Source organism: Rhinopithecus bieti, unplaced genomic scaffold (genome assembly GCF_001698545.2).
Source record: "Rhinopithecus bieti isolate Rb0 unplaced genomic scaffold, ASM169854v2 scaffold_3043, whole genome shotgun sequence".
Classification (NCBI taxonomy): Eukaryota; Metazoa; Chordata; class Mammalia; order Primates; family Cercopithecidae; genus Rhinopithecus; species Rhinopithecus bieti.
Window position 1 is genome coordinate 5,975,911 of NW_016804580.1, and position 15,085 is coordinate 5,990,995.

At 37.6% G+C, this 15,085-nt stretch overlaps 1 protein-coding gene across 1 annotated transcript in view; it reads left to right on the forward strand.

Annotated features, from left to right (window-relative positions):
• MLLT10 (MLLT10 histone lysine methyltransferase DOT1L cofactor) overlaps nucleotides 1–15,085 on the forward strand; it is a 249,797-nt gene that overhangs the window by 154,722 nt on the left and 79,990 nt on the right. The window contains 1 exon segment of the mRNA XM_017869231.1: nucleotides 13,819–14,074. Within this exon segment, the coding sequence (XP_017724720.1) occupies nucleotides 13,819–14,074 (256 nt within the window).

The following is a 15,085-nucleotide window of genomic DNA, read 5'->3' on the forward strand; positions in this document are numbered from 1 at the left end:
TATAATTTCAGCACTTTGAGAGGCCGAGGTAGGTGGACCACTTGAGGCCAGGAGTTTGAGACCAGCCTGGTCAACGTAATAAAACCCTGTCTCTACTAAAAACACAAAAAATTAGCTGGGCATGGTGACGCATGCTTATAATCCCAGCTACTCGGGAGGCTGAGGCAGGGGAATTGCTTAAACCCAGGAGGCCGAGGTTGCAGTGAGCCAAGATGGCACCACTGCACACCAGACCAGGTGACAGAGCGAGACTCTGTCTCAAAAAAAAAAGGGAGAAAGTCTTCGTTCTTGACGAAATAGAGATTTGCTTGCTGTCAATGTTATTTTGGTAAAGAAATTCGTAGATGCTTATAAGCCACAGTTCTCTTTTAAATTGACAAAATTGAACATCACACCTTGTTAAAAGCAATCTTTAACACATTACCTTTTATTATTATTAGAAGACTTAGTTATTTCTGAGCGTCATTATAAATAGCTCACAATTTTAGTTGTTTGAATTTTGAGGTAATTTAGCTTTTAAAGTACAGTTTTGTTTGTTTTAAGGAAGTTTTCGTGCACCAGAGATACATGATCAGGTTTTGTTTCTTTCTCTTTGCAACATTTTAAAAGAGGATAAAGGAGAACCTAATTTTAAGTAAATTTTTTCAATTAGCTGTTAAATTTTGTACTGATTTTAAAGACTTTCAGAAGAAAATTTTTGGTAAAAGTTNCATGCTTATAATCCCAGCTACTCGGGAGGCTGAGGCAGGGGAATTGCTTAAACCCAGGAGGCCGAGGTTGCAGTGAGCCAAGATGGCACCACTGCACACCAGACCAGGTGACAGAGCGAGACTCTGTCTCAAAAAAAAAAGGGAGAAAGTCTTCGTTCTTGACGAAATAGAGATTTGCTTGCTGTCAATGTTATTTTGGTAAAGAAATTCGTAGATGCTTATAAGCCACAGTTCTCTTTTTAAATTGACAAAATTGAACATCACACCTTGTTAAAAGCAATCTTTAACACATTACCTTTTATTATTATTAGAAGACTTAGTTATTTCTGAGCGTCATTATAAATAGCTCACAATTTTAGTTGTTTGAATTTTGAGGTAATTTAGCTTTTAAAGTACAGTTTTTGTTTGTTTTAAGGAAGTTTTTCGTGCACCAGAGATACATGATCAGGTTTTTGTTTCTTTCTCTTTGCAACATTTTTAAAAGAGGATAAAGGAGAACCTAATTTTAAGTAAATTTTTTCAATTAGCTGTTAAATTTTGTACTGATTTTTAAAGACTTTCAGAAGAAAATTTTTGGTAAAAGTTAATTTTTATGTGTAATTTAAAAATTTTAATGTTTCTTTAAGGATCATCTTTTAAAGAAATCTTCAGAACTTTAAAGTTATAATGAAATCCAAGTGGAGATTTAATATTTGTTTATTAAGTCACTTTATCTCTTTGTTCTGTTCTTGTATTTTACAACACAACACAATTATGTTTGAAAGTTAAGCTTTTTTAAAAAGTAAATTTAATTTTGAAGGAAACACACACACACACAATCTTAGGGCCATAAGGCATTCAAAAGTCTAATGTATCATAAATATATTATACATGAAATGTTGCACGTATTTAAAATAGAAACATTGATAACATTTTGACATATGTACACATTAGTGAAACTATAACCACAATCACAGGCAAGAGTTTCCTTGTGACTTCTTTTAATCTCCTCCCTGTCTTCACATCCCTCCCCAGGTAACTACTGATCTGCTTTTTGTCACTTTAAATTAGTTTGAATTTTCTATAATGTTAAACAATGGAAAATATAGTATGTGTGCTTTTTCTGTCTGGCTTCTTTCAGCATAATTATTTTAAGATTTGTTCTTGTTGTATGTTTTAATAGTTGAGTTTTTGGCTAACTACAATTCTGTGAATGGATGTACTATAATTTGCTTATCCATGCAACAATTGATGGGCATTCAGGTTGTTTTCAGTTTTGGGCTGTTACAAATAAAGCTGCTATGAATATTGTATAAATCCTACAAGATAAGTGTTTTTATTTCTCTTGCATGAATACCAAGGAGTGGAATGGTTGGGCCACATGGTAGGTGTGACTCACCATGGTAGGTATATATGTTTTTTTTGTATGTGTGACGGAGTCTCGCTCTGTCACCCAGGCTGAAGTGCAGTGGTGCGATCTTGGCTCACGGCAACCTCCGCTTCCCGGGTTCACGCCATCCTCCTGCCTCAGCTTCCCAAGTAACTGGGACTACAGGCACCCGCCACCACACCCGGCTAATTTTTTGGTATATTTTTTTAGTAGAGACGGGGTTTTGCTGTGTTAGCCAGGATGGTCTCAATCTCCAGACCTTGTGATCCGCCCACCTCGGCCTCCCAAAGTGCTGGGATTACAGGCATGAGCTACTGCGCTTAGCCAATATCTTCATATTTGTTATTTGTTTATTTTTAGTGAAGTGTTTTTTAAGATCTCCCCACCACCTGCCTTTTTTTATTGGCTTGTTTTCTTATTACTGACTCTTGTAAGACTATGTGTTCTGGATGCAGGTCCTTTATCAGATACACATATTGCAGATATTTATCTCACTCTGTGGCTTATATTTTCATCCTTTTAATCTTTTGAAGAGCAGACGTTCTTTATGAAATTTAGTTTATGAATTTTTTTGTGTTTTCTTTTATAAGCTTTTAAAACTATAATTCAGGAGTATATAGTCATGAAGCCTAGACCGGTTAACCAAATCTAAAAGAAACTGGCTTCTTATTACAACTAACATGTGAACATTGCCGCCCTTCTTCTCTCCAGAATGACTATAAAAAAAGTTACTATGGAGAAACAGAAACCTAGATTTGAGGCAACACGTAAAAACCAAAGGAAAAATAGCAATTCAGTGGTTCGTTGGTGAAAGCAGGAAAGTTGGTGCCTTTCACTGTGCTACTTTGCTCTTCTTACTCTTGCACTTTTTTTTTTTGAGACGGAGTCTTGCTTTGTTGGCAAGGTTGGAGTGCAGTGGTATGATCCCAGGTCACTGCAGGCTCTGCGTTCCGGGTTCAAAGGATTCTCCTGCCTCACCCTCCCAAGTAGCTGGAATTATAGGCGCCGACCACCACACCTGGCTGATTTTTGTATTTTTAGTCAAAATAAGGTTTAACCATGTTGGCCAGGCTGGCCTCGAACTCCTGAGCTCAGGTGATCCACCCTCCTTGGCCTCCCAAAGTGCTGGGATTACAGGTGAGCCACAATGCTCGGCCTTATTCTTGCCCTTTTTGTTTCTCTTCTTCAGCCCATCCATGTTAGACCCCAATAGGTTTGAACAAACTACCTATTAATTTCTTTGAAGGTTACCACAGTGCTGATTGTTCTTTGCTAGTGTATAAAAATCCTGTTGAAATTTCTGTTTATTTTGTATTCTGCAACCTTGCCTGAACATTTTTCAAGACAGTCTTGCTCTGTTGTCCAGGCTGGAGTGCAGTGGCTCATTGCAGCCTTGACCTCCCAGGCTCAAGCATCCTCCCACCTCAGCCTCCTGATTAACTGAGACTAGAGGTGCACACCACCATGCCCATCTAATCTTTTCTTGTAATTTTTTGTAGAGATAAGTTTCGCATGTTTCCTAGGCTGGTGTTGAACTCCTGGGCTTAAGCCATTTGCCCCCGCTTGACCCCGCAAAGTGCTGGGATTACAGGCATGAGCCACCACGCCTGGCCACTTTAATTTTTATTTCTTTGCTTACATTGGGCTTAATTGGCTCTTCTTTTTCTATTCTGAAGATTAAGGCCAGGCGCAGTGGCTCACGCCTGTATCCCAGCACTTTAGGAGGCTGAGGCAGGCGGATCACTTGAGATCAGGAGTTCCAGACCAGCCTGGCCAACATGGAGAAACCCTTTCTCTACTAAAAATACAAAAATTAGCCAGGCATGGTGGCACAGGCCCGTAGTCCCAGCTACTCGGGAGGCTGAGGCAGGAGAAGCGCTTGAACCCGAGAGGCGGAGGTTGCGGTGACCCGAGACCTCACCACTGCACTCTAGCCCGGGTTACAGAGCAAGACTCCATCTCAAAACACACACACACGCACACACAAAACAACCTGGTGTGGTGGATCCCCTGAGGTCAGGAGTTTGAGACCAGCCTGGCCAACATGGTCTGAAGCCCCGTAGCTACTAAAAATACAAAAATTAGCTGGGTATGGTGGCAGACGCCTGTAATCCCAGCTACTCAGGAGGCTGAGGCAGGGAATCACTTGAACCCAGGAGGTGGAGGGTGCTGTGAGCCAAGACAGCGTCATTGCACTCTAGCTTGGGTGACAAGAGCAAAACTGTGTCTCAAAAAAAAAAAAAAAAAAGATGATTGTTCTATCTTTCTTCTTTTCTAATACATACATTCAGTGCGATAAATTCCTCTGTAAATGCTGCTTTCCCAGCATCTCACAAATTTTTATATTTTATTTTCATTCAGTTCCAAATATTTTTAAATTTCTCTTTATATTTCTTCTTTTACTTATATGTTATTTAGAAGTGTCTTGTTTAATCTCCATGTATTTTTGGATTTATGGCCACCTTTCTGGTATTGATTTCTGGTTTAATTTCATTGTGGTCTGAGAGAGCAAGGCACTGTATGATTTCTGTTCTTTAAAATTTGTTAAGGTGTGTTTTATGGTCTCGAATGTGGTCCATCTTGGTTAACGTTCCATGTAAGCTGGAGAATAGAAGAATGTGTCATTTGCTGTTGTTGGATGAAGTAGTCTACAGATGTCAATTACATACAGTTGATTGATAGTACTGTTCAGCTCAACTGTGTCCTTAACTGATTTTCTCACTAGTGTATCTGTTAATTTCTGGCTGCGATATCAATTTCTATCAGTTTTTGCTTCATATATTTTGACCACTTTTGTTAGTCACATACACATTAAGGATTGTTATGTCTTTTTGAAGTATCAACACCTTTATCTTACGTAATTACTCTCTTTAGACCTGATCACTTTCTTTGCTCTTGGGTCTGTTCTGTTCATAATTAATATAGTATTTCTGCTTTTTTAAAAATCAGCATTAGCATAGTATATCTTTCTCCATTTCCTTTTTATTTATTTTTATATGGAACACTTCACGAATTTGCATGTCACCCTTGCACAGGGGCCATACTAATCTTCTCTGTATCATTCTAATTTTTGTATATGTGCTGCCGAAGCGAGCACTGTTTCCTTTAAACTCTACGTGTCTTTATATTTAAAGTAGGTTTCCTCTAGACAACATATAGTTGCTGCTTGGTTTTGGATCTGTGACAATCTTTATTTTTTAATTGGGGTATTTAGACCATTGCCATTTAAGGTGACTATTGATATAATTGGGTTAATATCTACCATATTTATTACCAATTTTCATTTTAAATTTTGTTACTGTTTTGTCATTCACAGCTTTTGTGGTTTTTATTATTTTATATGATTGAATTTTCTTGTCTTTTTTTTTTCACCCTCTCATCACACTTTAAGTGTCTTATTTCACTCTCTCCTTGATCACATGTTTTCTGAGGCAAATTCAGATATAATTCTTAGACTTGTGCCTGTGTAGGTAAGGTGTTTTCCTCTGGCTTCCTTCATGGATTTTAACCTTGGAGCGTGGGAGTGTACTTCCCTTTCCCCCTCCTTTTTCACATTTATCTTGCTTGGCGTCCTCTAAGTTTCTTTGATAGCTGGTTTGGCTACTGCCATTTGTTCGAGGGGAAGTTTCTGGATGTTACGATTTCAAATATTGCTTCTCCTTTCTTCTCCTCCTTGTATTTCTGTTTTAACTATGTTATGCCTTTTGTATACATCCCAGCATTCATGGATATTTTGTTTGCTTTTGTTTTCTAGTCTTTTTTTCTCTTTCCGTTTCAATTTTGGAAGTTTTCATTGTCATATCCTCAAGCTTAGAGATTTTTTTCTTGAGTTGTGTCCCACTCTTCTGATACCCTGAAAGACATTCTTCATTTCTGTTTGTTTTTGATCTCTGGCATTTCTGATTTGCTTTCATTATGCATATGTTCTTGCATGTTGTCTGCCTTTTCCATTAAATTCCTTATCATATTAGTCATAGATTTTAAAAATTCTTGGTCTCATAATTCCAACATTCCTACCATGTCTGACTTAGTTTCTGATGGTTTTTTACTTTGTTTAAACTGCATTTTTTACCTTTTGTGTTGTTGTTTCATGTTGAACATTATGTCCTGGCAAAAGGAACTGCACTATAAGTAGACCTTTAGTAACACACTAGTAAATTGTGGGGAACAAGAGGCATCTTATACTTCTATAATTTTTAGTCTTTAGGTGAACCTCTACCCCTGGAATGTGAACTGCATAGGGGCTTCTTAGTTATTTTTTTCTCCCACAAGTGGAACAGGATGATGGTTAGAGTCGCCTGAAGTTGTACATTTTCCTTCCCTAGGTTAGTTAGGTTCTGACAAAAACCTCCACAGGTTAGATTCTCGTTAAATGGTTTCTCCTGAAAGCAGGCCTTGTTAGGAAAACAAAGCTCTGGTTATTTCAAAATGGTTCCTTTTCCCCTTTATTGGAGGGATCTCTGGGGACTCTTTCTCCGGTATTCACTCTGCGGGCCAGCTAGAGGTCCTAGAGGTAAAATTCACAAAAGTGTGAGGGTCCCCAAGACCGGGTACCCCTGGAGGTTTTCTTTTTCAGCCTTGTCCACACTGCCTCTAGCAGTTTATCAATTAAAATAGTTTTTCTTTCCCTGGGACTGGTTCCTGCAGAGGTTTCAGCTGCTGGATTTGCTTAGGTAAGTTGTAAGTCTCTCTGTGCATTGATTTGTCTTTCTGGTTTTTTTTGTTTTGTTTTCTGAATTATACTTGAAGTTCTAGGGTACATGTGCACAACGTGCAGGTTTGTTACATAGGTATACATGTGCCAATGTGCCATGTTTTTTTTTTTTTTCCCGAGACTGAGTTTCACTCTTGAGAGCAATGGCACGATCTCGGCTCACTGCAACCTCCGCTTCCTGGGTTCAAGTGATTCTCCTGCCTCAGCTTTCCAAGTAGCTGGGATTACAGGCATGTGCCACCACGCCCAGCTAATTTTTTTGAGACGGAATCTCGCTCTGTCACCCAGGCTGGAGTGCAGTGGCAGGATCTCAGCTCACTGCAAGCTCCACCTCCCAGGTTCACACCATTTTCCTGCCTTAGCCTCCTGAGTATCTGGGACTATAGGCGCCTTCCACCACGCCTGGCTAATTTTTTTATATTTTTAGTAGAGATGGGGTTTCACCTTATTGGCCAGGATGGTCTCGATCTCCTGACCTTGTGATCCGCCTGCCTCCGCCTCCCAAAGTGCTGAAATTACAGGTATGAGCCCCAATTTTTTGTTTAGCAGTTTGCCCTGTGACCTCTCAATTTACTTATATAAGAGTTGGTGATTTTCAGTTTGTTGAGCTTTGTATTTATTTTAGGGTAGAGCAAAGACTTCTCTCTCCTCGTATGCTCAACGAGAAACCAGAATTCCTAGTATTGGCATTTAACGATATAAACTTCCCTTTTAAGTAGGGCTTTATGAATTTTGATATGTCATGTTTTCATTTTTATTTAGTTTAAAAAAATGCTTTGTGGTTTTCCTTTTCTTCTTTGACCTATGAGTTACTTAAAAGTGTGTTATTTAGTTTAGAAATATTTGGATATTCACTTTGTTACTGATTTCTAATTTAATATTTTTGTATTATATCATTCCTTTTAAGTTTATTGATACTTTTTTGATGCAGAACATGGATTATCTTGTTAAATATTCTGTGTGGGTTTTTTTTTGGGGGGGGGGGAGAAGGAGCCTCCCTCTGTCCCCAGGCTGGGGTGCAGTGGCGCGATCTCAGCTCACTGCACCCTCCGCCTCCCAGGTTCAAGTGATTCTCCTGTCTCAGCCTCCCGAGTAGCTGGGACTCACCCAGCTAATTTTTGTATTTTTAGTAGGGACAGGGTTTCACCATGTTGGTCAGGATGGTCTCGATCTCTTGACCTCATGATCCACCCCCTCAACCTCCCAAAGTGCTGGGATTACAGGCGTGAGCCATCGCGCCTGGCTCTGTGTGTTTTTTAAAAGAATGAATGTGTATTGTAGTTGTGTGGAGTTTTTCTGTAAATGTCCATTAGGTCAAGTTGATTTATATTAAGTTGTCTATGTCTTTACTTGTTTTTTGCCTGTTTGTTCTGTCAATTACTGTGAGCAGGTGCAGAAACAATTAGGATTTTTGTATCTTCTTGATGAGTACGCCACTGTATTTTGTTAATACTCTTTGTTGTGAAATCTACTGGCTGATATTAATATGGTGAATTTAGCTTTCTTTTGATTAGCTTTAGCTTGATGTTTCTTTTCCCATGCTTATACTTTCCTTGTGCCTCTATATTTAAAATATATTTCTTTTTTCTTTCTTTCTTTTTTTTTTTTTTTTTTTTGAGATAGAGTCTGACTCTGTCACCCAGGCTGGAGTGCAGTAGCATGATCTCAGCTCACTGCAACCTCTGCCTCCCAGGTTCAAGTGATTCTGCCTCAGACTTCCAAGTAGCTGTGATTGCAGGTGTGCACCACCACGCCTGGCTAACTTTTGTATTTTTAGTAGAGATGGGGTTTCACCATGTTGGCCAGGCTGGTCCTGAACTCCTGAACTCCTGAATCCACCTGTCTTGGCCTCCTAAAGTGCTGGGATTCCAGGTGCAAGCCACCACGCCTGGCCTGAAGTTAAATTAACTTAAAATAGGCTTCTTTTTTGTTTGTTTGTTTGCTTGCTTGCTTGTTTTGAGGGGGTTTCACTCTTGTTGCCCAGGCTGGAGTGCAATGGCATGATTTGGGCTCACTGCAACCTCTGCCTCCTGGGTTTAAGCGATTCTCCTGCCTCAGCCTCCCCAGTAGCTGAGATTACAGGTGTGAGCCACTGCGCTGAGCCAAAATAGGTTTCTTTAAAGCAGTGTATAGTCATGTTTTGAGTTTATTCATTCATTGTTGCAATCTTTGCTTTTTAATTGGGATGTTTAGAGAATTTACATATAATATGATTCTCTGAGTGGTTGTATTTTACTATAATACTGTTGTTGTTGTTGTTGTTGTTGTTGTTATTATTATTATTATTGAGACAGGGTCTTGCTCTGTCTCCCAGGCTGGAGTGCAGTGGCTTGATCTCAACTCATGGCAGCCTCTGCCTCCTGGGTTCAAGGGATTCTCCCACCTCAGTCTCCTGATTAGCTGAGACTACAGGTGGCATACCACCACATGTGGCTAAGTTTTGTATTTTTTGGTAGAGATGGGGTTTTACCATGTTGGCCAGGCTGGTCTCGAACTCCTGACCTTGGTTGATCTGCCTGCCTTGGCCTCCAAAAGTTCTGGGATTACAGTGTGAGCCACCGCACCTGGCCTCTGTGTAGTTGTATTTTAATTTAACATTTGCTAATCCTTTTCTTTTTGCCCATCATTTCTCTTTCCTTTCTCTCTCTCTCTCTCTCTCTCTTTCTCTGCTGTATGTTTGATTGAACCTTTTTTGTGATTCAGTTTTGCCTGATTTGCAATAATTTTTTTTTCCATTGCATTGTTTTAGAGACTACGGTATAGCATCATTAGTCTATCAGAGTTTACCTTCAAGCAGAATTATACTAGTTTACATATAGTGTAAGAACCTTGTAGCTATATACTTCTACCCTTTTGGTTTCGTGCTATTTTTATCACTTATTTATTTTTTTTTAACATCTGTTACAAAACTCACAATTTGTTGTTACTCCTTTTGCTCTACATCAGCTGTCTTATAAAGAGTTCAAAATAGGCCAGGCGCGGTGGCTCATGTCTGTCCTCCCAAGCACTTTGGGAGGCCGAAGCGGGTGGATCACGAGGTCAAGAGATCAAGACCATCCTGCCCAGCGTGGTGAAACCCTGTCTCTACTAAAAATGCAAAAATTAGCTGGGCATGGTGGCATGCGCCTGTGTAGTCCCAGCTACTGGGAAGGCTGAGGCAGGAGAATCGTTTGAACCCGGGAGGTGGAGGTTGCAGTGAGCCAAGATCACAGCACTGCACTCCAGCCTGGCAACAGAGTGAGACTCGTCTCAAAAAAAAAAGTTATGAACAAGTCTTTATTATTTATCATTTTTACTGTATTTGTCTGTTACTCCTTACTTATCCCTTTTCACAGTTTCAATTACCTTCAGTCAACTGAGGTGTGAAAAATATTGAATTGAAAATTCCAGAAATAAATAAATTATAATTTGCACACTGTTTTGAGTGGTGTGATGAGAAATTTCACATCATCTTGCTTCATCTCTCTGTACTACATTTACCATTAGCAATTAACATTTCTAATGCTCTTCATTCTTTTTGGTATATTCACATTTCATTTATTATTTACCTGAAATAGTTCTTTCAGCATTTATTGTAGTGTTGGTCTGCTAGTGATTAGTTCTTTCAGCTTTTATATCCAAAAAAGCCTTTATTTTGTATTTGTTTTAGAAAGATATTTTATAATAGTTGCCCATGGAATTCTAAGTTGACAGTTTTTTCTTTTAGTACTCACCTTTTTTCTAGATTGAATGTTTTAGGGAAGATTTTGCTTTCATTCTTATCTTTGTTTTGGCATGTAAGACATCCTTAAAAAAAAAGAAAAGAAAAGCCTGATTTCTTGTAACATTTCCTCTTTATCATTGGTTTTAATGATAAACAATTTGATAATGAACTGAGTTCATTTACTTTTCTTCATATTTATTTTTCTTGGGGTTACTTGAGGTTCTTAAACTGTGAGGTTTTTTTTTTTCTCATCAATTTTATAATTTTTCCCACTATTATTTCTTCAGTTTTGTGGGGATTTTTTGTTCATTTGTTTTGATCCCCCATTCTTTTTGAGTAGTCTAGTAACATGTAAATTAGGCTACTCAAAGTTGTTCTACAGCTCACTGTTCTTTTTTTTTAATCATTCTTTTGGTGATTTATGTTGGGTAGCTTACATGTTGTAGTCTCAAGATCGTCTTGGTACAAAGTTTGTGGTTTTTTATGGGACACTTGAGTAGTACATAATTTTATTTTAAAATTTTAACCAGCACATTATGTTTTCTAATGGTTGAAGGCATAGCACTTCTTGTCACCAGTGTAGATGACAGAGCCTTGTAGACTAATCTGAGGCAACCATACCTTTTGTAAATAATCGTAGCTGCTTTTTCTTTGGTTACTTGTTATAGAGTCGTTATTTAATTTTGGATCTAGTTTTAAATTTTTGTTTGAAGTAAATAATTTTGTTCCCACTTAATGGTATTGTGTAGGTATATTGGTGTTGCAGCTTATCTTTGGACTAATAGTTGGCCGTGAAATAAAAATTACATGTATTCTGAATTAGCCTTTTAAAAGATTAAGTTGCCTATAAATCACAGTGTAGAACAAAGTATTTATGCAGCACTTCAGAGACTCTCAGTACAGCCAGATATCCAGTTTTATCTCCAGTAGAAAAGAACAACAACTACAAAAGAACTTATATTTTTCAGTAGAGCACCAAATGAAGTAGTTTGCATTTTGTGGTTCAATTTGCGTGAAAAAATAAATACTATTATGTACAAGAATTACACTCAGAGCAGTGAGATGTTCATACTATGATAGACATTTAGAATACAAAAGTGAGGAAAGAAGATTTTGTGAATTTAGTCTTGGGCTTACTCATAGTGTGTCTTTCAGCCATCTCCCACCTCCCTCTGGTCTCCTTTTACCTGTCTTTTCCTCGATTTTGAGTTGATTGTTGTATGTTTATAATGGAGTTCCCTAGTGCCATATCGTCCCAACAGCACATTATGGAATAAGTACTTTTAAAATCACTTTTAAACATGGAATTAAAATAGAGGTTTCTCTTTGAATGAACCCTGCATTGCCTTAGTGAGTGTCATTATGTATAATTTAAAATTGTTAACATCTAAAGCTAAAATTCATTTTTTTCATATTAAGTCTGATTATGTTCTGAAATGTAGGTTTGGACATTTAAAAAATGTTCAGTTATGGTTTTAATATGATTTTTTGTCACTGAAATTTGATTGCTTTATTCATTGCTTTCTTTGTAATATTGTTTCTTCCAAATGTCATGTTTTCATGGGTTTTTATGGATAGATTTATACTTGAGGGTTTGAGCAAGGATGCTCTGTTAATAAGTGGGAAAAATGACCATCTCTAATGTAGATTGTCATGTGGAAGTGAATAGTGTATTTTCATTGTAGTACTCTACCCAATTTTCTCTCCATTCTTTATTTGATACATGAACAAAAATACATGAGTGAAGAACACCACTGTGTTTTCTTAGATGACTTTTAAACTTCACTAGGTCATGCAAGGATCAGATGTGAGAGGAATGGAGAACCTCAGGATCAACTCAAGTAATTGGAAAAAGTATTTGAAAAATGAGGTGGGGTGGTTTCCAAATTGACCTGCCCAGCATGGAAAAGGTTCATATTTCTAAAGTAAGCCATGAAGTTTCATCAGCTTAAATGTGATTGGTTTGTAGAATGGGATTTTTTTTTCCTTTTAAACTTACTTTGAAACGTTTGTTCTTGTTTGTGGATTGTAGTTTGTTAGAATAGTGGAGTCCTTTGTTTTTATGAAATATTTCTTGTATTTAATGATGAATATCCATTATTGGCACTGAGATAATGGGGGCTGGGGAGGGCAACAGATTGATAGAAAAGCCACAAGAAAGATTTGGTTTTCCAAACACTTAATTTCTTCTCTTATTCCTCTTTTTGAAATTGTTTTTGCTAAAAATGCCAGCCATTTTGAAACTTGATTTTATTGTCATGTTCTCGTTTTTCATATTCATCTGATTGTTTGTGTTGAGTGGTGACTGTATGTGGGAAAATTCACTTTTGCATATTTTCAAATTTTTTCATTTTTATAGCAGAGATTTTAGATACATACAATAAAAAAGTATTCACTTATCCAACAAAAATTTAGTGCCGATTATGTTGCAAGCACTTCGCGAACTTTATGCTGTCCATGCCTCAGATACTTTAGTGAACTTATTGGCGACATTAAAACCTTTGCCCTAGTGGACTTTATAAACCTTTGATTTCAAAACATGGTAATTAATGTGCATCTGGTATAATACACTTTCATGTATTCGCCATTATTTGGGTATACCTTGTAATAAAAATGATTGCTGAAACTGGAAACTGTTAATACAGATCTTCATCCTTTTTCCTTAACAAATGCAGATCAAGGGAATAATTGAGAGCCACTTTTAGGGATAGTTATAAAATCTTACCTTTGCGATATATAACTTTTTCCTCAACATAACAACTGGAAAAATGATTTCTGTTTCAAATCTTTGTTTTTTTTTGCAAAGGGACCCTCACCTGAATTCTTTAAAAAGTTTCGCTCTGTCCTCCGCTAGCCTTATAAATTCATGGATATGGTCCTCTAATGGATTTGTAGCACGTTAGTCCCTTATTGTCACCTTCCTCTGTTGAACACTAAAGCTTATTTTAATTTCATGTCTAAGAAGTGTAGACATTGTTAAAAAAAAAAGATGTTGCTTGACAAATGCTTATCTTCAGTGTTACTGTGTGTCACTTCATAAATATAACTAATACATACTTTTACTAGTTGTTGCAATTTGATCCTGAAACAGCCATCTTTAAATTCTCTATGCTTTTTCTTTCCTCTTTTTTTTTTTTTGTTTAAGTAATTATAATAGACTTAAATTGTTTTTGGATGATTTTCTTAGGTGAACTGACTTATTTTTAGAACAGAAACTTTGTGTTTATTCTGCAAGTTCTTATTATTAACGTGTCACCTATTGTTTTCTGTAACTAAAATGTAATCAACTCTTTTTCCTTCCCTTTTTGAATCAAAATGTTAGACTTATACAAGCACTAGCAACAACTCTATATCTGGATCATTGAAACGCTTGGAAGATACTACTGCACGATTTACAAATGCAAATTTCCAGGAAGTCTCTGCGCACACCTCTAGTGGAAAAGATGTTTCAGAGACTAGAGGGTCAGAGGGCAAAGGGAAGAAATCTTCAGCTCACAGCTCAGGTCAAAGGGGAAGAAAGCCTGGTGGTGGAAGAAATCCAGGAACAACTGTGTCAGCAGCTAGCCCTTTTCCTCAAGGTATTAGTGATGTTTTAGTTAAAATACTTGTCTTTAAAATGGTTAATAATAGTTATGCTTTGTAAAAGAATTTTTAAAAAATGGATGTTCTAGATTATTATATGATTAGTTGCTATAGTAAGATTACTTTAAAGATGGTGTTTCCTATTAAATTTTCTGATACTTTTCTTTCCTTTTATAATATGATTTGTGTTTCCAGAGTTGAATTGTAATTTTAATGTTTAACTAGACATGGAATAATGCTTAAAATTGGGGAGAAAAATAATAAAAGCTGGAGCTTTGCTTTGAGTTCTGTAGAACAGCCCTTCTTTTTCTTGCTCTGTTGCCCGGGCTGGAATGCAGTGGCGCAATCTCGGCTTACTGCAACCTACGCCTCTCGGGTTCCAGTGATTCTTGTGCCTCAGCCTCTTGAGTAGCTGGTATTACAGGTGCATGCCACCATACCTGGCCAATATTTGTATTTTAGTAGAGATGGGATTTCATCATGTTGGCCAGGCTGGTCTTGAACTTCTGACCTCAGGTGATCCTCCCGCCTTGGCCTCCCAAAGTGCTGGGATTACAGGCTTGAGCCACTGTTCCTGTCATCTTTTCTATGAGTGTTTTTTATTTATATTTCCTAAATGTTAAAAACAATTAAGGTTGACCAGGCATGGTGGCTCACATCCATAAGCCTAGCAGTTTGGGATGCTGAGGCGGGCAGAACTCTTGAGGCCAGCTTGGGCAACATGGTAAAAATTTTATATATCTCTATAAAAAATTTAAAAATTTTTTAATAGGCTGTAGGATCTCTATAAAAAATTTAAAAATTAGCTGTGTGTGGACTGGGCACAGTGGCTCATGCCTGTAATCCCAGTATTTTATGAGGCTCAGTCAGGTGGATCATCTGAGCTTAGGAGTTGGAGACCAGCCTAGGCAACATGGCAAAACCCTGTCTCTCTAAAAAATACAAAATTAGCTGGGCGTGGTGGCACATGCCTGTAGTCCCAGCTACTTCAGAGGCTGAGGTGGAAA